General features: G+C 50.9%; 1 protein-coding gene across 5 annotated transcripts in view; it reads left to right on the top strand.

The window, feature by feature from the left end:
• Positions 1 to 22,981, top strand: part of LOC118214770 (unconventional myosin-IXAa-like) — a 163,179-nt gene that overhangs the window by 112,155 nt on the left and 28,043 nt on the right. For all 5 annotated transcript variants that reach the window (XM_035394975.1, XM_035394977.1, XM_035394974.1 and 2 more), the window contains 5 exons: positions 8,291 to 8,412; positions 12,322 to 12,463; positions 14,902 to 15,097; positions 18,442 to 18,561; positions 20,978 to 21,053. In XM_035394975.1, the coding sequence (XP_035250866.1) occupies positions 8,291 to 8,412; positions 12,322 to 12,463; positions 14,902 to 15,097; positions 18,442 to 18,561; positions 20,978 to 21,053 (656 nt within the window). The remainder of the gene's footprint in view (positions 1 to 8,290; positions 8,413 to 12,321; positions 12,464 to 14,901; positions 15,098 to 18,441; positions 18,562 to 20,977; positions 21,054 to 22,981) is intronic.

The following is a 22,981-nucleotide window of genomic DNA, read 5'->3' as shown; positions in this document are numbered from 1 at the left end:
CCAACCCCCCCCTCCTCATGGAGCACAGATTTATTTATCACCAGAGTGTAAAAAGCAGGTTTTGCCATGGAAACAGTCAGTCACTCAGTCCCCACAGAGCAGTGCCCCCCGCTGTGCGACATTCAGCAGTTTCTTGTCACTGAGTAAACGAGGAATAAAATGCTGATCTTGTCTTTCCAGTGGAACAGTCCGGTTAATTTAGCAACGCAAGCCGGGTGGGTGTTCTGGACACAGCGTAGAAGCGTTCGCCTTTACCTGAAGCATCTGCATTGGTGGTTCTTCCTTTTACAGAGCACCTTGTAAATCAGTTTTGGGTTTGTAGCCTGACTGTGTCACAGCCTGTGTGTGACATTGTGGTGAAGCAGCCAGGACATCATGGCAGTGCTGGAGAGGAGTCGGTTGTGATGCTTGTGATGTTGGTCTGATGCTTCGCTTGATGTTGTGTTGGGGCCGAGGGCTGAATGTGGCATGACCATCACTTCCTGTCTGATCTCCATGCTCTCAATGCATTGAAGCCTGGGCAGTTGTAGCAATGCCACATGATGCGATGATACCACAGGCCCCCATCTTGCGAGGCTCAAAAATGCAGCTAACCTCCTTGAAGCCTTTAGACTCGTATGTGTTTCCACAGGGTTATTGTTTCATGATGTATGTTTCTTGACAACATCACAAAGAATGTGCTTATACTGTAATATATCCTGCCCAAAAAATGATGATTTTCCAATTTATAAATGATTGTTGAATAAAAACATGCATGTGCTGCCAATGTCTTACTGGCTTTAATGTCTCCAGTTAAGCTGACTGCTGGCCCTCCTGCCCAGTTTAATAAATGTAAGCTTGTGGTAACCGTGAGGGCCTTTAGGGTAGAGCTGAGAAATGTGTCAGTGAGACACGCTGTAACCCCCCCCCTCCCCGCCCAAATGTTCAGCGAGAGCCCTGGGTCACAGCTGTGATGGCCTGTCCAACCACAGAGCTGACACCTCCAGAGGTGGAGGAAGTGGAGAACAGGAGGAAGTGCTCCTGCTGGAGAGACCCTGGAGGAGGGTGTATGAGCGCTGGGTGTACAGAAGGCTCTCACCCAGCGTCCCCTGGGCTTTAATCGCCACACCGGGACTATGTAACACCAGCACCTCTCCTAAACATAGCCAGCACCCCTCTAGATCTGCATGACACAAAGCGTCACCACATTGGTCAAGCGCACTGCATCCAAACGGGTCCTGGGGTCTCCATGTCAGAAGGCTTGTCATGTGACCACTGTCCAGAGAGCGTCCATCAGTTTGCTGAGCCTGATCTTGAACCCGAGGCTCCCCTAGTGTCCCAGACGGGTCAGTGCTGCTGTGCACTTGCTGTTGCTGTGTTATGGACAGAGTCAGCGCAGTGTATCTGTAAGCAAAGAGGATTGTTGCGTGTTTGTTTTGCCATTTAGTTTCTGAACAATATAGAGGAAACGTGGGCATTTTTTCTGTGTTGCCAGCTACACAATGTTCTGATATACTCTGAAACTGTTATTTCAGCCTGTCTTTCTACAGATATGAGTGCTGATAATGAGTGTTGACAAGATACATACTGGGCATTTTCCCTGGTTTTCTTCAGGCTTAGGGAACGTCTGGTGTTGTGGAAGAATGCGATTTAGTCTAATGTGAGCTGATGGATTTAAGCGTCTACTGGAACGCCTCCACAAGAATATCTGACTGCCTTTTCACCGCCTATATTGTTGATTTTGGGCTTTGTCAAATTTTGGCTGCAAGTGGAAGAAGCAGCTCCTTAAGAGGCAGTGTCCATTATGACCGGCTGAGCATTCGCTGCAGTAACACTGTTGCACCACACGAGGCACTACAAAGCAAAAAGGCTAGGAGTTGCAGGCAGTTCACACTTCCAAACAGACAGTTCAGTCTGAATAGCCTGTATTGTGAGCGGTTTCTTCTCTGCATGGCCTGTGCACTGTATGCACGCGTGACAGGAGCAGCCTGGGCACACGCGTGTCTCTGCATCAGTGGGGTTCAGTTCAGCCGCTCACGGTCAGGTTGGGTGGTGTTCTCTGTGACCATACAGGTGCCTGTTCTCATGGATGTCACGTTGCGTTCGGTGCTCTTGCCTCTGCAGTTGGCTGATGATATTTCTGCGCTCTTATTTGTATTATTATTTATATCTTATTTGTGTACAGCTCTGTATTGAGCTCCAGTTGCAGTAGCACTACTTACAGAAGCGCCGTGCTCAGTGGGTGATGACAGTGCTGTTGAACTCGGTACTGCGGTCGCACTTGCGGCCATGGGTGGGGCACCCACACGGCCTGAGATGCACTGCCCTGGCGTACTGCCCCCCCCCCCCCCCCCCCCGCTCTCCTCTGGGTTCCACAGACCCCCTACCCCTCCCCCAACACTCTTTTAGCTAAACGGGCTCCTTCCCTCAACATTCCTGATGCGGAAAGTTGGAGTCGAGCCTTTTACTCCGTTATGAGCATCATAAAAATGTCTCCCGTCGGCGAGGGCGCTGCGCAGTAACCCTGGATACGGCTCCAGCTAGCGCGTGGCTCACAGCGCTCCTCTGCCGATCGCTTCTCCTGCGCTCGGTCGGGTGCGCCGCGTTTCGGGGGCGTGCCGGCCGGTGATCTGTGGGACGGGCGTTCTGCGCTGACGCCGTGTTTGTCTATGAATGGGCGAATTCCCATGGCTCTCTACAGAGGCCTCAGACACAGGGGCGTGGAGCTAGCGCTGCCTCCTGCTGCTGCTGCTCAGGCGGCAGGTATTACATTACTGAGTCAGCCTTCACACAGTCAGTCGCTCATAGAACTCCTCTGCAATTACCCTCTTTTCTCTGAAAGTGAAGATGTATTTAGCCACTCTGAAGCTGAATGTCAGTTGAAGGCAGTCTGTTAGTCATAACCTTTAAATGTACTGGTCCTTTACCCCCACTTCTGCTGTTGAACCTTTCTGCCCTCTAGACGTCAACCCACGTTGACTTGCAGTAAATAGACTTGTAGTGTGAATTCAGATGTATTTATTTAACAGATCTAGCCGTTTTCTTTTATCCTTAAAGTCCTGTTAATCTTTGCACAAATCTTTGGTCTGGATTTTCCCTTCTACATAAAGTGTGATTTCAGCCATGGCCAAATGAAAGCAGGAAATAGTGCTCAATCTGTAGAAACTGTACCAGACACAGGTTAGTGTTGCGTTGGGATTCCCTCTAATGGGTGACTTTGCTGAATCTTCCTCATTAGAAGTGTTCTGTTTATCAGAGGCACTTTGGCCGGGCTGTTTTAGCTGTAGGTCGTTAGCGAGCTGGCTGGGTTTGGCGGGCCTGTGGGTGTGTCAGATTGAGTGAGTGACCTGGCGCTCGTGCAGCTTGTGAGCAGCAGCTCGTCTGAGATGGTCTTATGGGAGCTTCCTGGCCCCTGGCAGTGTCTGTGTCAGAGAGCTGTCATCCGCAGAGGCGTGACGCGCTCACTCCTTCACCGCTTCGTCTCCACAGAGAGCGGGCGGACTGAAGTGACGTGTGTGTGATACAGTAGAGACTTTTTCTTTTCTTGTAACAGGACAGTGAGGCTTCGCAGAAGCGAAAACGAAAGAAGCAGCCTCCTGTTCTGAGTGACTCACTGATTTTATCCGGCCGTAGCATTGTCTCTGTGCGTGTCATGCAGTGGCTCGCTTCGTTCAGGTGACTCAGCGACTGACAGCACGAGTGCCACTGATCAAAGGGTTAGTCGAATCTTTCTCCGCCATCTTGGCTTTACCGTAAGCGGTTGGTGAGTCAGCTGGGGAGTGCAGCGATTGCACGAGTGCCTCCTCAGATTGGGCTCTCTCTCCCCTGATTGGCTGTGGCACATGGACAGCAGGCTAAAACCCCTGCTGGGGAATTTTTGTAAAAATAGGACAAACGCTTTAAATGAGCGGCTAATGACTTTTCAGTCCCGATGAGCATCACATTTGCATGTGCCCGCCGGTGGCCGTGTGATGAGTGTGTCACTAGGGCTGTGGGCTCCTGTGCTGGCCTGCTGGAGAGGCTGCTGCAGCCTGCAGGTCTTTGTAGTGTGGGCTCTGTGTGCAGTGAGGTGGCAGGGCATCTGTGGGGCACAGCAGTCACTGCGTTCCTCACAGAGCGCGGTTGAGCGTGTGTGTGCGTGTGTGTGCGTGTGTGGTTGTGTGTGGGTGTGTGTGTGTGCGTGTGTGTGCGTGTGGGTGTGTGTGGGTGCGTGTGTACGTGTGCATGAGTGTGTGCGTGTGTACGTGTGCGTAGGTGTGTGCGCATGCATGCAAGCGTGTGTGTGTGTGCATGTGCGTGCACGTGTGTGTGTGCATCTGTGCGTGTGTATGTGTGCATCTGTGCGTGCGTGTGTGTGTGTATGCGTGTATCTCTTGTGCGTGTGTATGGATGCTGGCCCTTCCTGCGTGTGCTTGTGTGTGTATAATAACTGACTTTTCCATTTCCTGTGTTTGAGTATTTGGAAGCAGATGTTTCCAATAGGAGAGAGAGAGAGAGTGTGTGTGCACATGCGTGTCTGTGTCTGTGTGTGCGGGTGTGTATAGGTGTGTGTGTGTGTATGTGTGTGTATGTATAGGTGTGTGTGCATGTGTGTGTGTATGCGCATATGTGTGTACTTAATTGTAAGAGGACTTCCTGTTGCACTGGGCCTGTGTATGAGTGTATCGGAGCAGAGTTCTGGCTCAGACCCCATACAGACAGGAGTTAATAATACAGCTCAAGTTGTTGCTGGTCTTGCATTGGCCTTTTTTCCACTTGTGAAAAATATCAGTAATATTGAGTTTCCATGTTTAATAGAATTGTATTAACCACAGTTCCATTACGGCATACCTACGGAGATCTCAGAAAAATGAGAAGTTGTTTACGTTACAGTTGTCATTTAACATGGGTATCTAATAGGACTTTGCAAGTAATTTGGTTAGCTTTCTGGAAAAGGCCACTTTCCTTTTGAAAATGCGAGCCAGAAGGGGTTAGCTGTGTGGAAGAGGCAGTTGGAAAGTACTGTACCGCACTGCACTGATTTTTTAGGTGTGACTTGGCGCCATCCCATGGATGTATTTTCCCCATGACATTGCAAAAAAAAAAAAAAAAGTATTTTTAAAATGTCTTTGGTATTTTGTTCTCCGGTTTTTATTGTGAACTGTGTCAACAGTAAGAGTTCTTTATCAGTGGAGGGTAAACTGGCAGGGCATTACACACCTAACTGTGATACGCTCCCTCCCTCCCTCCTCCACAATCAACACTCTTATCAGCTACCTCAGAGTTTCTGTTTAAACAGGGGCCATAGCAAATAAGACAAGACCCCTTGTAATCCGTTAAGAGCCTATTTACATTTCAAACACACGGCCCTCTCTCTGAGGATAATTTGCCCAAGTGTTCGTTAACTGAGAGCTCTGTGACCCACCCCGATAGTGCATTGCTTCTCTGTGGCATTTTATCAGCCTCCCTGGTACTGCTGCCTTTCACACACAGTGCAGGAAGGACACACATTCACCAACTGAGACATAAAAAGGAGAGAAAATTGCCCTGTAGCCTTCCCATCATGCAGTGGGGTTAAGGCAGGCCACACTTGTGTGGATGTAATCGATTTTACTCAGTGGGTGGAGCCTGTTCACATTTTTTGGGATATTCATTGGGTGGGGCTGTCTGAGCCGAATGGAAGTATTGGGTAATGTTGAATGGGCGGGGCTTGTTTAGGTTGTGTGGGAGATTTGGGTGCTGCTCTGTGGATTCTGTGCTCTCGCTGAGGTTCCGGTCATGAGTCTCCTGGTGAAACCGATCCCCCAGGCCTGATTTATGGGCTGGCAGGCTGGCAGCGCCCGCTGGCTGCTCTTCAGCTACGCCTGGCATGCGTTGCACCCGCTGATGGCAAAGCCAGACACCCCACACGCTCATTACGCCTCAATCCTGTTCTTCCGCAACCACGTTCCCCCCCCCTCTTCGTGAATGGAGTTGTCATAAAATGCTGTGATTAAGAGGTTACTGTGGTTCACTCTAGCCTTCGGCTGCATGCAGGCTTGGGGAGTGCTAACATTTGCAGCGAAGTCAGCTCGCTTGCAGAGCTTGTCGGACTTGGTGTGACTAGTTATCTGAGCAAAGTGAAGGTTGTGAGATTGGGGGGGGGGGGGGAGAGTTTGCGTGGGCACCAAACATCAGTAAAGACCCCCTCCACCCCCCCCCCCCCCCCCCCCCATCAGTCCTGCTGCAGCTCCACCCTTCCCCTCCTCTCTCTCTTGGTGTGACAGTGAAGTGACCCAAAGCCCCGTTTCGCAGGCTGTGAATCCCAGTGCTTCACTGCTTCAGGCTTATTCTGCGTGCACTGACGACTGTAACTCCGCCTGTCAGCAGCATGGCTGCTGTAGGATTAGTGAGATAACATCTGCAGCAGAGATCGGGGTGTAGTACTGCGCTGAACACAGTTCCACAACACAACTGGCCCTTTTTAATTGAGAGTGTACACTGAACCAAAACTGCAATGAGGGCCCATTCGTTATGTAAGGCAAGCTTCCCTTGACTAAACCCTACAGAGATCCAGTGGTCGATCCCTGGAGGGATGCCTTTCCTCCAGGTGAGAGGCCCACAGACCAGCGTTGGTGGAGTCACTGCGTCTCTCCGGTGTTTCCTCTCATACTGACCCCATCACAGGCCGTCGCCGTGGAGCTCCTCTTTAAAAGAGCGGAACGTACTGCAGGCTAGCGTTTAGCTGGGTCCTCTTCGTGCGGTGGGGCTGTGGCACACGGCCCCTCAGGGGGTCAGGGCAGGACGCGGGAGCGCAGGGTCTGGTGTGTGTGTAGGCCTCTGTGACGGCTCACACTGGACTAGGGCTCACCCATTTCTCTGGTTTTTGGGCCCCTCTTTTGTTCCCCCATTGAAACAATCATCCTCTCAGCTGTTGGATAGAACTATTTTCCTGTTATCCTGTGATACAGCTTGATGACATGATAATGACAGAATAATCTAGTGTCAGACATTGTAGCAATGTGAAGTCAACATAATTGACAGATATTGACTCGGGGTCAGTGTTGATGGGTTGGTCAAGTCTGTTTTTGACTCCTGGCCTCATAAATTCTTTTAAAATAATCATTGATTTGATCCTTCTGTATAAAGGCAGGGGTGAAAGAAAACAAATGAATAATACTACAAAAAAAATTCATGCCACCCAAGTACTGTCATTAAGGGACAAGGTTGTTGTCTTTTCCTGTTTTACCTTTCTCCATTCTGTTTCCAGAATGAAGGAGAAATACATTTGGGAAATTAGGTAGAAAATGAAAATTAACTGGTTTGCTCAGCAGATGACTTTTAAAAACAATTTTGTAACAGTTGGCTAAAGGTGAGGAAAAAGAGAGTCCAATGCTTTGTTACATTTTTTTATTAAGCCCCAACTGGATTATGTCCTTTAATGTATCTTTTGCTGTCCAAGAATTCCCCAGGAAACTTTGAAAAGAAGCTATGAGAAAAGAAGTGGGGGATAGAGCTGACCGCAGGGACTTCTGCAGGAGTCAGACAGGGAAGCATGTGGCAGCCATGTTGTATTATTTCCTCCGCACTGACCCTGAAACACACAGGCCCTGGAGGAGGGCATGCCATGTTGACAGAACCTTTACCATGAAGTCACACACTGCTGGGGTTTTTTAACCAGCCCAAGCTTTCCTTATTTAGTGCACAGAAGACCCTGACAGGAGTTTCCACTGTGGTCATATGACTTACTGAAGTTATCTGGGTCACAGCCATACTTATTATCTTACAAAAGTGTTGATATACAGTTACCAGCAATGCTGACAGTGGAACTGACAATGTATGTCCATGTTGTTAATTAGAGAATATATGTTTTGTCATATTTTTAATGTTGTGTTTTTAAAGCCAGGTTTTAGGCTTTGCAGTGCTGTGTGTTTGGTAATAATGAAAGTCTTCATTGTGTGCAGCAGCTCCCTTTCCATGGTGTGTTTTCGGTTGTGAAAGGGGGTCGTGCGGGGAGCAGGGCTGTCTGGCCAATGGGGACGTGCGGTCTGACGGCTGGCCTCAGTGACCTATGACGGCCATTAGCGCAGCGCCCTGCCGGGGAAGGGTCCCGCTGGGGAAGCGCACGCGCTCCGGCCCCTGAAGACCGATTAGGGCTCATTTACGGGCCTGCCAGTGCCCTTCATGCCTGGCCTTTCCATAGACGTGTGTGTGTGCTTGGGCACCGGCACAGATAACTTTTGGCAATGTATTTTGTTTTGTTGTGTTAAATCATGTCTCTGAGGCGGAGTAGAGATGAGGCTGTTAAAACACACTGTTCTGCCCCCCCCCCCCCCTTACCTGTCCCCTGCAGGAGGAATACCGCTCTGAGGGCATCAGCTGGCACAATATCAACTACATCGACAACACCGGCTGCATCCACCTCATCAGCAAGAAGCCCACAGCGTTGCTCCACCTGCTGGACGAAGAGTGCAAGTGAGTGCACCCTGTGCTCCTCCTCGACTTCACCTCCTGCTCCTCCTCTCAGACTGTGCTCTGTAATCCCGCATGCCATCGATAGCACCGTCATCCAGACTAAGCAGGCTCTCTAACAACTATCTATTGTGCAATAGAGATGCTGGGTTTTTTCATTTTCATAATCAGATAATCAACAAAGACGGCGTAAAGTCGTCAGCTGGATCTTTTTAAACACTTTTCTGTCTGGCCTGCTTGTAACAGGGCTGTGTGTGATTTAGCTTAGCGCCGTTGAGAGTAGTAATGGAGCCGGGTCAGTGTGTCTCTCCGCACCTTCACTTAGAGCCGAACGCGCAGAGCGTACCGCCCTGATTTAAGCCCTCTGAGTTACGGTCGACGTTCACGCGATGGCAGCCCCAGCTCTCCGCCGCTCGTCCTCATTGGTCCGCGTCAGCGCGAACGTAACTCACTTCTCCGGGCCATGGACGTCATCTGTGCTTTTTATGAAGCGTGACGTGGCGGTTGTGAAAAGCCTTTGTGCTCGCAGGAAGGTTGAAGGCCGGTCAGTGGTGACACAATCAGGACGTGTGTTGCTCAGAGAGCCGTTCTCCCTGCCCTGGGCCCAGTCCCGCAGCTGAGCCAGTCTGAGGGTTTATGGGTAACAAATGACCCTGCTCTAATGGGAAGTGCCAGCACACGTTCATGACTGAGAGATATTGCAAACACCTGATTGGTCAGTGTGTCTCTAAAAGCATGCATGAACTATATTTAACTTGTCAAAATGGTATTTCCTGGACATTGGAATAGATGTGTTTGGGCCATTTCCTGAAGCATGAGCTTATTTCCTGTTTCACATTTTTTAAGAATAGTATCAGAGAGGTCTACTGGTTTCCTTTCACAGTTTCAAAATGGTGCACTTCTTGGAACAGAGGTGAGATTTCCAGTGACACTAAATATGGCTGTACTGAGCCCCACATGCTTTGTTTTTCAAAGCTCATGTTCCCCAGCCTTCTGGATAGTCTCTTTTTTTCTTGTTCTTTTCTTTTTAAGCCCCTCAGCCTGTTTTTTGGCCTCTGTGACGTGCAGGACCACGATCAGCTTGGTTTTGCCGACCCACGCTTTGCTCAGTTTACAGCTGCCCTCGTTCAGCCTTCAGTGGCCTGGATCGCCGTGGTGATTTACCACAGCAGGCCTCTGTTTACCAGATAGGTATCGGCATTGGGAGCTACAGCGAGGTGGGGGTGGGGTGGGGTGGGGGGTGCTCTAGATAAGCATCGGCATTGGGAGCTACAGCGAGGTGGGGGTAGGGGTAGGGTGGGGGGTGGGGGGTGCATTGGGAGAGTTACAGCCAGAGGGGAACGCCCTCTTTTGTTGCCATGCTGTAGAAATGCCCTTTTCATGGCAGTGTTTGTCCACGGAAGCTCAGTGTAGGATAATCTTGTTTCTCCCCCGTCCCAGTGCTTGTTTAAATGAATGCTTTGTCATAAATATAATAATAAGACAGATATGTCATTTGTTCTTCTGTTTGCTTTTATTATTATTATTATTATTATTATTATTATTATTATTATTATTATTATTTATAATAATCAATTGTATTTCTAGAGTGATTTTCAGGGAACTCAAAGACACGTTAGGGAGATAAAATATAATGCACACAGACAACATAACAATCAGTCAGACATGTTCTCTGGTCTTTACACCCTTTTAAGGGGTTAAAGGCCGGTGTAAATATGTCTTGAGTCTTTGATGTCTTTTTAATAATCGGGCTCCCTGGGTGAAGCAGCTGCAGCGCTGTACTCCAGAGCTTCCTGGTGGAAGCCCGTTACGATGCACGGAGAGGGGGGGAGGGCCCGCCCCGCTTGGCTTCCATTCGCACTCCTCCACGGTCCTCCTGCCGTATATCTAACCCTGCGTCCAGAGCCCACGCTGCTGCGCGTCCGCGCGCCGCGGGATTTATGTGTTTGCTGTAACCCCGTAGGCCGCAGGCTCAGAATAGCATCGGTCAGTCACCTGGCAGGACCGCAGACGGCAGGGGACCGGAGAACAATAGCATTAGCGTTAGCGTCAGCTGCGCGCGGACTGCCGCTGTGAGAGCGGAGGGCTGATCCGCGCTGTGGGCTGATCTGCGCTGTGGGCTGATCTGCGCTGTGGGCTGATCCGCGCTGTGGGCTGATCTGCGCTGTGGGCTGATCCGCGCTGTGGGCTGATCCGCGCTGTGGGCTGATCTGCGCTGTGGGCTGATCTGCGCTGTGGGCTGATCTGCGCTGTGGGCTGATCTGCGCTGTGGGCTGATCCGCGCTGTGGGCTGATCCGCGCTGTGGGCTGATCTGCGCTGTGGGCTGATCCGCGCTGTGGGCTGATCTGCGCTGTGGGCTGATCTGCGCTGTGGGCTGATCTGCGCTGTGGGCTGATCCGCGCTGTGGGCTGATCCGCGCTGTGGGCTGATCTGCGCTGTGGGCTGATCTGCGCTGTGGGCTGATCTGCGTGTGGGCTGATCCGCGCTGTGGGCTGATCCGCGCTGTGGGCTGATCTGCGCTGTGGGCTGATCTGCGCTGTGGCGTGCCGGCGCGTCACGGAGGTCAGGGAAACGTTGGGCCGTGGTCAGCCCTTAAGGGAATGAGGGTTTTTTTTGTTGACACGTTTTGGCTATCGTTAAGAACTTTCGCCGATCGTGGGTTTTTCGTTTTCTCGGTCTGGAAGCTGACCAGCAGCGCTCAGATTGGACGTGTGGAGTTTTCGGCAGAGGTGTGCTTTCGGGGTGTTGGGTTCTTAAAATCTTCTCCCTTGGTCCCAATCATGTTAACATCCCCAGTAAATGAAATCCGGTTTTGGAGAGGGAGAGGGAGAGGGAGAGGGAGGCGGGCTCGTGGCCGTAGTGAAAGCAGGAGCTGAGCGCTTCATCGCGCTCATCTGGTAGTGATCACTGCTGGGTTGGGGAGCGGGGTGCTTAGGAGGTCCGCGGGGTCACAGGAGCTTCCCTGAGGCAGCCACGCATCCTCCCCGCTTCACTCCTCCACCTGAAAGAATTCCTCCGTCATGGTTATTCATGGCCTCGGAAGGCTCAGGGTTTTAGGAATCGTGGCCGACGTTGACCCCGGCCCGAGTCGAGCGCGGTGTCCGTTTGGGCCGGCCTGCGTACCTGAGCGCGCGCTCCGCGCAGAGAGCAGCTGTCTCTGAGCTGACGCCCCCTGTAGGAGGGGTGGACTGCATGACGGGACTGAGCGCGCGCTCCGCGCAGAGAGGAGCTGTCTCTGAGCCGACGCCCCCCGTAGGAGGGGAGGGCTGCGTGACGAGACTGAGCGCGCGCTCCGCGCAGAGAGGAGCTGTCTCTGAGCTGACGCCCCCTGTAGGAGGGGTGGACTGCATGACGGGACTGAGCGCGCGCTCCGCGCAGAGAGGAGCTGTCTCTGAGCCGACGCCCCCCGTAGGAGGGGAGGGCTGCGTGACGAGACTGAGCGCGCGCTCCGCGCAGAGAGGAGCTGTCTCTGAGCCGACGCCCCCCGTAGGAGGGGAGGGCTGCGTGACGAGACTGAGCGCGCGCTCCGCGCAGAGAGGAGCTGTCTCTGAGCCGACGCCCCCCGTAGGAGGGGAGGGCTGCGTGACGAGACTGAGCGTGTGCTCCGCGCAGAGAGGAGCTGTCTCTGAGCTGGCGCCCCCCGCAGGAGGGGAGGGCTGCGTGACGAGACTGAGCGTGTGCTCCGCGCAGAGAGGAGCTGTCTCTGAGCCGACGCCCCCCGTAGGAGGGGAGGGCTGCGTGACGAGACTGAGCGCGTGCGGGCCGCAGCGCCGGGGGCTCTCTCAGGTAACGGACGCGGCGGGGGGGGGGGGGGGGGGGGGGGGGGGGCGCGTTCGGACGCTCCCGTGCGCGCGGTCACCCCCCTCTTGGGCTTTAGTGCTGAGCCCAACCCCCCTCTCCCGTGCCCACAGCTTCCCACAGGCCACCAACCAGACCCTCCTGGACAAGTTCAAGCGGCAGCACGAGGGGAACAGCTACATCGAGTTCCCCGCCGTCATGGAGCCGGCATTCATCATCCACCACTACGCCGGCAAGGTCAAATACGGGGTCAAGGTTAGTGTCCTGACGCGCGCTCGTGTGTGTGCGTGTGTGTGTGTGTGTGTGTGTGTGTGTGTGTGTACACGTGTGCGTGTGTGTGTGTGTGTGTGTGTGTACACATGCGTGCGTGTGCGTGTACACATGCGTGTGTGTGTGTGTTTATGTGTGCAGGGGATCTGGGTGGCCTCCTCTTGCCTTGCCCATCAGAGCCCCCCTCTGACGTCAGGCAGTGAGATGGGGGGGTGGGGGCTCATGGGAGCCCCGGCCGCTTATGTAACGGTGCTGCAGGAAGGCTCACTTTAATCACTGTGAGAGGAATCGCTGCACTCCGGCCCGTTTGGGGGGTTTCATTCAGATTCCTGGGCCCATTCCCAGCTGTGTATTTACGTAATAAAGGGGAAAAATAGCCCTGGCACAGCGCCGCTCTGGTGCTCTGAGCCGTCACCACAGGCTGGTTCTGTCAGCTGTGCCGCACACGCCCTTTACTCCGCCCCTGCCGCAGTGACTGACAGCCCGACTGCCCTATCGCGTGCCTCCCCACGGCTCAGTGTGAAATCTGTTTCTTCAGTTTTCTCCTCCTTCTTTCAACACTGTTCATACCGGATGCATTTCAGCATGCATGTGACAGTCACACCCCTGGGCTTTGTAATGAGGCGGGCCAGTATCGCCTAAATCTTGCGTGAATAGCCTCAGCGGGAGGGAAACAGGCTTTAATTAACAGTGTTATAATCCAGGTCAGCCTTAGTTCACTCTCGGGGAGATTATGGCTTGTTAATAAGATGGCCGTCACAGGTTTGAACCCCGAGGGCAGCGGTTGGGACACTTTTACCCTTAGGGACTAATGCCAGCGTGGCTGTCCAGGGATAAACAGCTCTCTGTTACATCATGCCTCTGAGTAAATTAATATTTATCATGTACAGTTCAGGCAGAGTTTGATCATGGAATGGGAATTCAGTTGCTGCCAGAGGTGTATGTGTGTTCAGCATGCACAGATTGTGTAAAGCCGCGTTTCCACCAAAATTACCCGGAACTTTCAGTCCCAGGAACTACGTTACCAGGAACTAAAAGGTTCCTTCAGCCAATGGTTGTCTGCGTTTCCACCGGTGTCTAAAGTACCGCGAAGATTAGGCAAATTAGCCCACTGACGTTGTCGTCGGTCCATCTGTCATATGATTTCTTCTGTAACCCCATACTACCACCGAAGTAGCCTACATTATTTTCTAATAACCGGGACAGCCCGGAGGGGTTTATTCCACTTATATACAACGGGTTACCAACAATGACTATATATGGTTACTTTTGTATTTATTGATTTTCATATATCCTCTCAAACACATTCATTAACAGCAGAAAACATGCCAACGTTGTAAACAATTTGCTGTTTTATTACTTTCTCGTCGTCAATTCCATATAGGCTAATCGCAAAATGACAAGAATAGAACGAAAACTCGGACTTGCGTGAAAATGTAAATTAGTAGTGGTACAGCCACCGTTTGCTTTCCTTCGAAGTTACTGCTAGCCGAGCAGCGAAGTGTGCCCTCCAGATGCGAACCATGCACCATAAATGAGTCCATAGTCTTCCTGGTCTTTTCGTGGAATTGAAAAATGGCAGTAAAATTGAGTAAAATTACGGCAGTCTGAAAAAGCTAAAGGGAAGATTACTAGAATTAACCTGTTATTTTACCCGGATAAAAAGTGCGGAAGGTGATTTCCAGTTTGCTTGTACTGTATCACCAATGTTAATTATGCAGAACTACCGCATACCTCACATAACTGTATCAAACGTTTTGAGTCAATTACAACGGGCTAACAAAGAAAATCCGGAAGAAAATATTCAGCAACCGAATTAATCCGTTTGAATGTTTTGGTAGCCTACGTAATATGCTGTCCCAGCACGAATGCTTAGCATTTTATAAAACGAATACTAAAGCAAGAAAAGAACAGAAGAGCACACGTTATAATTCCAAGACGTTGACAGGCTATAACCAAAAGTAGGCTACTGCGCCGCATAACATACAAGTTTGATTTGTTATTATGAAAATAAATTGGTTTGCCGCTGCATATTTTCAAACATGGCGGGTAATGGCGGAAAATAAATACAACACAAATGCTACGAGTACTCGACCAATCAGAAATCTTCAGCGCTGCAAGCTCCACCCAAAAGGTTCCTGTACTTTCGGAAAGTACTACCCCCCGAGCAGGAACGTTTTGGGGGGTAAAACAAAGCCCCCAGAACTAAATTTAGACCCTAGTTCCTGCGGTGGAAACGCACTGAGTTCCTCAAAAGGTTCCTAGTTCCGGGGTATAGTTCCTGCGGTGGAAACGCGGCTTAACATGTGACTGTGCGCTGATAGATAATACAGACATGCTGTAGTTGTGTACGTGGCGGTGAGGTTTTAGGCAGGTGTGCGGAGTGTGTGGACTGCGGGCCTCACCCTTCTCTGGGTCCGCAGGACTTCAGGGAGAAGAACACGGACCACATGAGGCCCGACATCGTGGCGCTCCTGAAGAGCAGCAAGAACGCCTTCATCTGCGGGCTGATGGGCATCGACCCCGTGGCCACCTTCCGCTGGGCCGTGCTGCGGGCGTACTTCCGCGCCATGGTGGCCTTCCGAGAGGCGGGGAAGAGATACGTGGAGAAGAAGAGCGGTGAGTCCACACGCTGGAAAGGCCTGCGCTCACACACGTGCACACGCACACACATACACACACACACACACACACACACACACACACACACGCACCCCACACGCACGCACATACACACACACACACACACACACACACACACACCCCCCACACGCACGCACATACACACACACACACACACACACACACACACACACACCCCACACGCACGCACATACACACGCACGCACACGCACTCGCACACACACACACACACACACACACACGCACCCGCACACCACACATGCACAACACACACGCACAACACGCACGCACACACACGTCCTCATACATGTACAAGCGCGCACACACACACTCACACCCACACACACGTGCACATACTCGTACACAGAGTACAGTGTGGGTGTGCCCCGTGCCACGATGCATCATTTTAATGCCTGTCTGACTCACTGTTCTATTTTAGCCCGCAGTGCCATATGTCTCTGAGCACGCCCGGTCGGATGGTAAATTTGCTTAAAATCGAAGTCCTGGGCGGGAAGAGGCTGTTCTTGTGCACAATGTGTCGCCCAAATGTTTCCAGCTGACTAAATGAGGTTGATTTCACAGTTCAGGACATACAGTAGTTGCTCAATTATTCATCAGCTGTGCAGACTGTTTGGCCCCCCAGGCTGTTCAAATATGCATCTTTACCAAAGAAAAAGAGGAAAAACCATCTTGTTATATAAGAGCAACCATGAAGTTACAACTTCACTTCATCCTGCCAAACAGGCTGTTGGGCCATAAATCCTTTGCACCATCACGCTCAGCACACGATACGACAAGAGCATTCAAGCAGACTTGTACGCTTAAAAGCTTTGCTCACAAACTCCTTGTCTAGACATAGTGTGACACGCGCAAGCCCCTCCCCTCTTATGCTGCTGTGGGTGTTGCTCTGACTGGAGAGGCTAACGCAGGAGAGTGGTGTCCCCCGGTTTGGTTCTGCGCCGTGCAGGGCAGGCATTGAGGCCTCCTGGGCTGCGGACTGTGTCTGTTCCACTGCTGGGTGGCTGCAGGTCATATTGAGAGGAGTCACTAGAGGGCGCCCTCCCTCCCCTCTGACAGGAAGGAAGTAACCCCTGATGAGGCAGACCTTGTTGTGACTGGTACTACACCTGGCCTCTGAAGCCCTGGATCAGTACCATGTGTGGGCGAGCTAGCATCATTTCATTTTATTTAAGCCCTTTCATCATGGGGTTTTCATACGAGTCTCCTTTGTGTGGGTCGGAGTCAACAGCTTCAAATTGAATCTGCGCTTGTTTAAGACGTCTGTGTTAAAAGGCGGTAGATTGCAGTCCCTCCCCGGCTCATCACTCAGCGGTGACCCCTCTGGTGGAAGGAGGTCCTGCAGCCTGGCTGTTTTCCCCAGCAGCCACTGCTCAGCGCAGCGTTTAGACCACGCTGTGATGGAGGCGGAGCCTGACTGCTCGTGTTGCAGCTGTCACGCAGGCCAGGTCATGCCCTCCTAGAGGTTAGGAGATGGGCCTACAGCCTCATCTGGGCATTCAAATGCTGCACAAAAAGAGAAGAAAATGGTTGAATAAAAACAATGTTTAAAAAAATACATTATTGTTTTTTGCATGTGATCTTCGCTAATCCCCAGTTTCATTTTAAAGCCTAGAGCCTGTGATGAAATTGGGAGTGGCTACTGTCTCCCATGACTTCCACTTTATCACAAAAAGGCACAAAAATAATACATTTTAAATGTGTTTCGAGTGCAATGCTTTCAGTCAAATCAAATTATGCTGTTTTTGGAGCCAAATGTCCGTTGTGAAATTGTAATTTTTATGCTCCCATTTAGCATTAATCATGGTTTATGTGTGCATTACCCACACTTGACTTCATTAATAGGAATTGATGCATTAGGTTAGCGGTGATGTATAGCAGGTGATGATTCATGCATAATTCTGCTCCTGTGGGAGGGCTCTGTGCAGTAGTAACGGGAGAGCACAGAATGTGTGTGCGTGTGTGTATGAGGGTGTATGTGTACATGCGTGCATCTATTTGTGTGTGTGCGTGCGTGCATGTGTGTGTATGTGTGTGCATGTGTGTGTATGTGTGTGTGTGTATATGTGTCTGAGCACATGTGGGTGTGTGTGTGTGTGCGTGTGCATGTGTGTGTATATGTGTGTGTGCGCATGTGGGGGTGTGTGTGTGTGTGTGTGTGCGTGTGTGTGCGTGTATGTATGTGTGCGTGTGTGTATGTATGTGCATGCGTGTGTGTGTGTGTGTGTATGTGTGTGTGTGTGTATGTATGTGCATGCGTGTGTGTGTGTGTGTATGTGTATGTGTGTATGTGTGTGTGCTGTATGTGCCCGTGTTGGCGCAGTGCAGTCGTAGGGGGACCTACAGTGTCTCCGCCCTGCTCTCTCCCTGCAGTAACGGCAGGGCACAGCCCCTGCAGTTTCAGCTGGCTGTAGATGGACTGCCAGCCTTTCTGCACTGCTGCTGCACGCAGCACAAACAAGCAGCTCAGCTCTACTGTAACTGTGCCAGGTCCCCACAAGGATGCGAGCTCCGCGCAGGACAGTGTAAACGTTTCCAGATGGGCAGCTCCCTGACACTGACAGACCCATTTAAGGCCATACGCACTCCAGCCCCCGAGGACCGGGGTGTTTGAGATGATTTTCGGAAAGGGCAGGGAGAAGGGACTGGAGCTGTGCCACTTTGAGGGATAGGGAGTGTGGGTGAGGGACCAGTCGCCCCCCTGCTCTCCAGAGTGAAACAGCCTCCTGTCATCGCCATACCCCAAACCCGCCCGTGTCCCTGCTAGCTCCCCTCAGGGTCTGGGCCTATCCTTCAGGGAGCTGTAACATTTCACATTCCGCTCCACAAATTTGGCAAAAAGCTCACTTCGCTGAAACCCTCCATCAAGGACAGCCATTTGTGGTTTTGGGAATAAGATTTTTCAATACCCAGACCCCACTGCCAGAAATGTGCTCAGCCCTAAGATTTATTTAGTGTAGCTTAATGAAATTACCCTCCCAGGTCATAACTCAGTTGGCCAGAGGGGACCTCTAGTTGCAGAATGCTAGTGGCAGCTGACACACTTACGGGCCAGATTCTCTGTTCTCATTGGCCGAAGCACAGCCAGTCAGGCTTGCTTTGAGCCGATGTGGAAAAATAAAGCCGTCTCCGCCATGCCGAGACGTTTTCAATTCGACTGTTTTCTGTAAGCCTTGCAGTTGTTTCTCTTGTAGATTGCACTCATTCTTCTCTTTTTTAATCTCTCTCTCTTTCTTTTTGTCTCCTCTCCCTCTCCTTCTCTTCTCTGTTTGTTGTGTTTGTTTCTTTTTTGCTTCCCCAAGGGCATGATGATGCTGTTCCGTGTGCGGTCTTGAAAAGCGTGGATAGTTTTAGCTTTCTGCACCACCCTGTGCATCAGAGGAGCTTAGAGATCCTGCAGAGGTGCAAAGAGGAGAAGTACAGTAAGGCTGCAATCCCACAATTCCTCTCTCCTCATTCCACGCACCCGGGACCAAAGGGCGAGGAGACCAACTGCGTTTGCCGCCTTTCGGCTGCCCCGCCCCAAACGCCCGGCTCTCAGCTGAGCTGTAGCCTGCCCCAGAAACTGTTAGCCAACCCGCTCGCAGGCTCGGGCGGTAATCTCCCGAAGCTGCCTGCTCTTTCCCCACCTCGGCAAACAGCAGCCGGCGTTCATTTCTAGCCAATGTATTTATTTTCTTTGACGGAATTTTTATTTCAAGGCCCAATAATTCCAGAAAACTGGCACGTGTGAAGACGTCTTGGCCAAGGCACGTTATTTTCAATAAGTCTCTTCCAAGTGCTTTGTGCCGAGCCTTCTCTTTAAATTGCTACTGCAGACATTGTTTTACCAAGTTGGCAAACATTGCCTTTAGGGAGGAGTCATAGGGAGGCTGTCTGTCTGAAGCTCCCATGTTCCTCAGTGGCCCTGTAGATGTGAAGTCTCCCTGTCAGTTGGTCTCCACGCCCCCCCCCCCCCCCCCCAATCACTGTTTGCTCCTGTAAGTGTCTGAGTAACCCCCCCTGCATGACCCACCGGCTCCTCTGCCAGTTCTTCCTCACTAACCCCGCCCCCTCCCGGGGCTCCACTGGCTCCGCATGCCCCTGACGCATGGACAGGTATGGTACCCTCATACTGACACAATTACTGACACTCCCACGCACGCACGCACGCACACACACACACACGCACAAAAAAACCCAACAGCCATAGAGTGCAGTGCACACTCATGCCACTGGGGGCAGCAGTGTATACCATACCCATAGGACTGTGACCCCCATCCTCCACACACAAGGTCTCTAGGGACAGGGATAAGGGGAGGCTGGATCAGTCAGACAGTGGGTAAGGTATCTGGGGTGGTGGGAGTCTCTCTCCACACCTAACTAATCATCATCCATATGCTGAGACAATGTGTGTAATGAGACATTCTGCAATGCAGCCATTTTTTTGTTTCATTTTATTTAATGTTAGTTGTGTATAGAAATGTTTAAGTGGTGTATAGCACACACCAGCAGCTAAAAGGAACTTTTAGGAACAACTGCGGAACTAAAAAGAACAAGTGCGCTGCAGAACTAAGAACTCTAAATGATGGACATTGTCCGTTCGGAATGAGTTAGTTTAACCTGTTCTGTTTAAAAAAGAGCTTTTCAGTTTCAGTTTTTTGAGTGATAAGCAACAATTGTGCTCCAGAAAATATGCAGGTTAACATCAATATAGTCCAATAAAGAAAAATGTACAAATGTATTGTTTTAGTATTCATCCTGTGCAGTTAATCCTGAGCTTTCTGTTTTATAACATGATCTCTAAAAATATATTTTTTATGACAACACAATTCTTCTGCAATTTCCCACTCAAAATGAAACATAATTGAAAACATGTGTATGTTTGGCATTTTGCTGTCACTTGCATGTTTGCAGTATATTTACTGCCATATCCTTTATGGCGGTTTCTGTAAGCTGTGTTGAAAGGCATTCTGGAGTAAGCTGTGGTCTGTATGGTCTGCAGTGTGTTTATAGAGCGTTTGACTGACAGTGGTGTGCAGATAGAGGAATGCACAGTCAGCCTATGGATTTTGTCACCTTGTCTCGCCAGCCATTCTAATGGAATCTGATGGACGTAATCGAAACCATTTCCCCAACGCAATAATCACAATTTCCCAAATACAGTTTCCCCGTGGAATTGGTTTATTGTCCCTGACTCCGGTCCAAAGTTACTGTGCTCAGAAAAGCTCTGACTGTCCTTTTGGTCTGGGATCAGGCATTGTTCCTTCAGTATCATCATGCACAAACCCTGCTCCAGTGTCAGGTATCTCTCCATGAGCTAATGCTGCCCACATTTATCACAAGTACATTACCGGGGCTTATGCTGACAGCAGAGAGCAATCTGCTTTCGTAGTGAGGAAACTGGAGATGATGCATTAGATTAGCACTCTGGGTACGTCTTGGGAGAGTTGGAACACAGCTCTCATTTGAATCTATAGCTCACACTCTTTTAGCGCTAGTACTCCAGACATTGCCTCTGAATTTCCTGGATTCTACTTTGGGCACCATGCATTATTCAGACCCTCCCAGCTCTATACACCCTGACTTAATACACAGTATTTTATGGCTGCTGTATGAATGAGGTTTTCCTCTGACTTAAAGGAGAATGGTCCATGTTCACATCTCCTTTATAATGCTCTTGTCTCCACTCTTGTCTCTTGAAAATATTGAGATGTGAAGAGATCTATGACTTCTGGGGCTGCTTTGAGGTGCGGTTTGGGTGTGTGCATGTGTCCTTCCAACTCCTGTTTTGTGTGTGTGTGCGTGTGCGTGTGCGTTTTCCTTTTAACCCTTTGTTGTTGTCTCTGTGTCAATCAGGTATCACCCGGAAGAGTCCCAGGACGCCGCTGTCTGACCTTCAGGGCGCCAACACGCCGAATGAAAAATCTCCACGGTAAGACCCCACCCCCACCGCCTTTCCGCTGTAGATTTAAGCTGGAAAGGTACCTGAAGCGGTTAGCATTTAGCAGCTCATGGGTAACTGAAGCGGTTAGCATTTAGCTGCTCTTGGGTAACTGAAGCGGTTAGCATTTAGCAGCTCATGGATAACTGAAGCGGTTAGCATTTAACAGCTCATGGGTAGCTGAAGCAGTTAGCATTTAGCAACTCATGGATAACTGAAGCGGTTAGCATTTAACAGCTCATGGGTAACTGAATCAGTTAGCATTTAGCAACTCATGGATAACTGAAGCGGTTAGCATTTAACAGCTCATGGGTAACTGAAGCAGTTAGCATTTAGCAGCTCATGAGTAACTGAAGCAGTTAGCATTTAGCAGCTCCTGGGTAACTGAAGCGGTTAGCATTTAGCAGCTCATGGGTAACTGAAGCGATTAGCATTTAGCAGCTTATGGGTAGCTGAAACAGTTAGCATTTAGCAGCTCATGGGTAACTGAAGCAGTTAGCATTTAGCAGCTCATGGGTAACTGAAGCAGTTAGCATTTAGCAGCTCATGGGTAACTGAAGCGGTTAGCATTTAACAGCTCATGGGTAACTGAAGCGGTTAGCATTTAGCAGCTCATGGGTAACTGAAGCGGTTGGCATTTAGCAGCTCATGGGTAACTGAAGTGGTTAGCATTTAACAGCTCATGGGTAACTGAAGCGGTTAGCATTTAACAGCTCATGGGTAACTGAAGCGGTTAGCATTTAGCAGCTCATTAATCAGTGCTCTGCTCACGCTGTGCTAGTCCTGCAGACAGAGGGCTGGTGTGTGGGGAAGCGATGCAGTCAGAGCTCTGAGGGAGGTGCTGAGGCCTGACTGCCCCTCAGAGATGCTTTGCGCCCCTGGCCTCCTCAGGATGAGAGATGTCTGCGCAGGGGACGGGCCCTGGGGAACGCTCCCGCTTCCTCCGGACCCTCGTACCTCCTGAGTTACCACGCGGCGTGACATCACCGCTCGGGCCTGGCCGCTGACCTGGTCTCACAACGGCGCTTTTGTTGAGCGGAGCCCCTGCCGGCTGCGCTCGCGCTTTCTGGGTTACTCAGTGGCCGCTAAGCCCGGGCAGCTGCTTCCTGTGTGATGTCAGGGGGGAGCTATGCCTGCGGAAGGCGCGGCAGGGTCCGCTCAGGTCCGCTCAGGCCCGCTCTGGCCCGCTCTGGTCCTCTCTGGTCCTCTCTGGCCCTCTCAGGTCCGCTCTGGCCCTCTCAGGCCCGCTCTGGTCCACTCTGGTCCGCTCAGGTCCTCTCTGATCCGCTCTGGTCCTCTCTGATCCGCTCTGGACCGCTCTGGTCCTCTCTGATCCGCTCTGGTCCTCTCAGGCCCGCTCTGGCCCGCTCAGGTCCACTCTGGTCCGCTCTGATCCGCTCTGGTCCGCTCTGGTCCGCTCTGGTCCGGCGGTGTGTGCGGTGGGAATGTCCTCTCCTGTTACGCGTGGGATTACACCTGAGCGCCTGTGTCAGCGTGAGCGTGATTACTACAGGCAGCGGTGTGCTGGAAAAATAGGCCTCTCTTTCTCTCCTGCTCTCTCTCTCTCCTGCTCTCTCTCTCTCTCCTGCTCTCTCTTTCTCTCCTGCTCTCTCTCTCTCCTGCTCTCTCTCTCTCTCCTGCTCTCTCTTTCTCTCCTGCTCTCTCTCTCTGGCCTTCTCTCTCCCTCACACTTCTGGCCTTTTCTGAAAAGAGAATAAAGAAACAAAAGGCTTCTTTTTTCCCAGCCTGATTAGGCATAAAGGCACTTGGATCTTGATGTGTGACAGAGTGAGGAAATATTCATTAATTAATTAACACTGACAAACAGGTTTTAATGTAAGGGTACATTGTCCTGAAACATCAGTGTTACATTTAGGAAAACTCTTTAAAAAAAAAAAAAAAAAAAAAAATATATATAT

This window comes from Anguilla anguilla, chromosome 16, assembly GCF_013347855.1.
Source record: "Anguilla anguilla isolate fAngAng1 chromosome 16, fAngAng1.pri, whole genome shotgun sequence".
Taxonomy (NCBI): Eukaryota; Metazoa; Chordata; class Actinopteri; order Anguilliformes; family Anguillidae; genus Anguilla; species Anguilla anguilla.
This window is presented reverse-complemented; position numbering and strand designations above follow the sequence as displayed.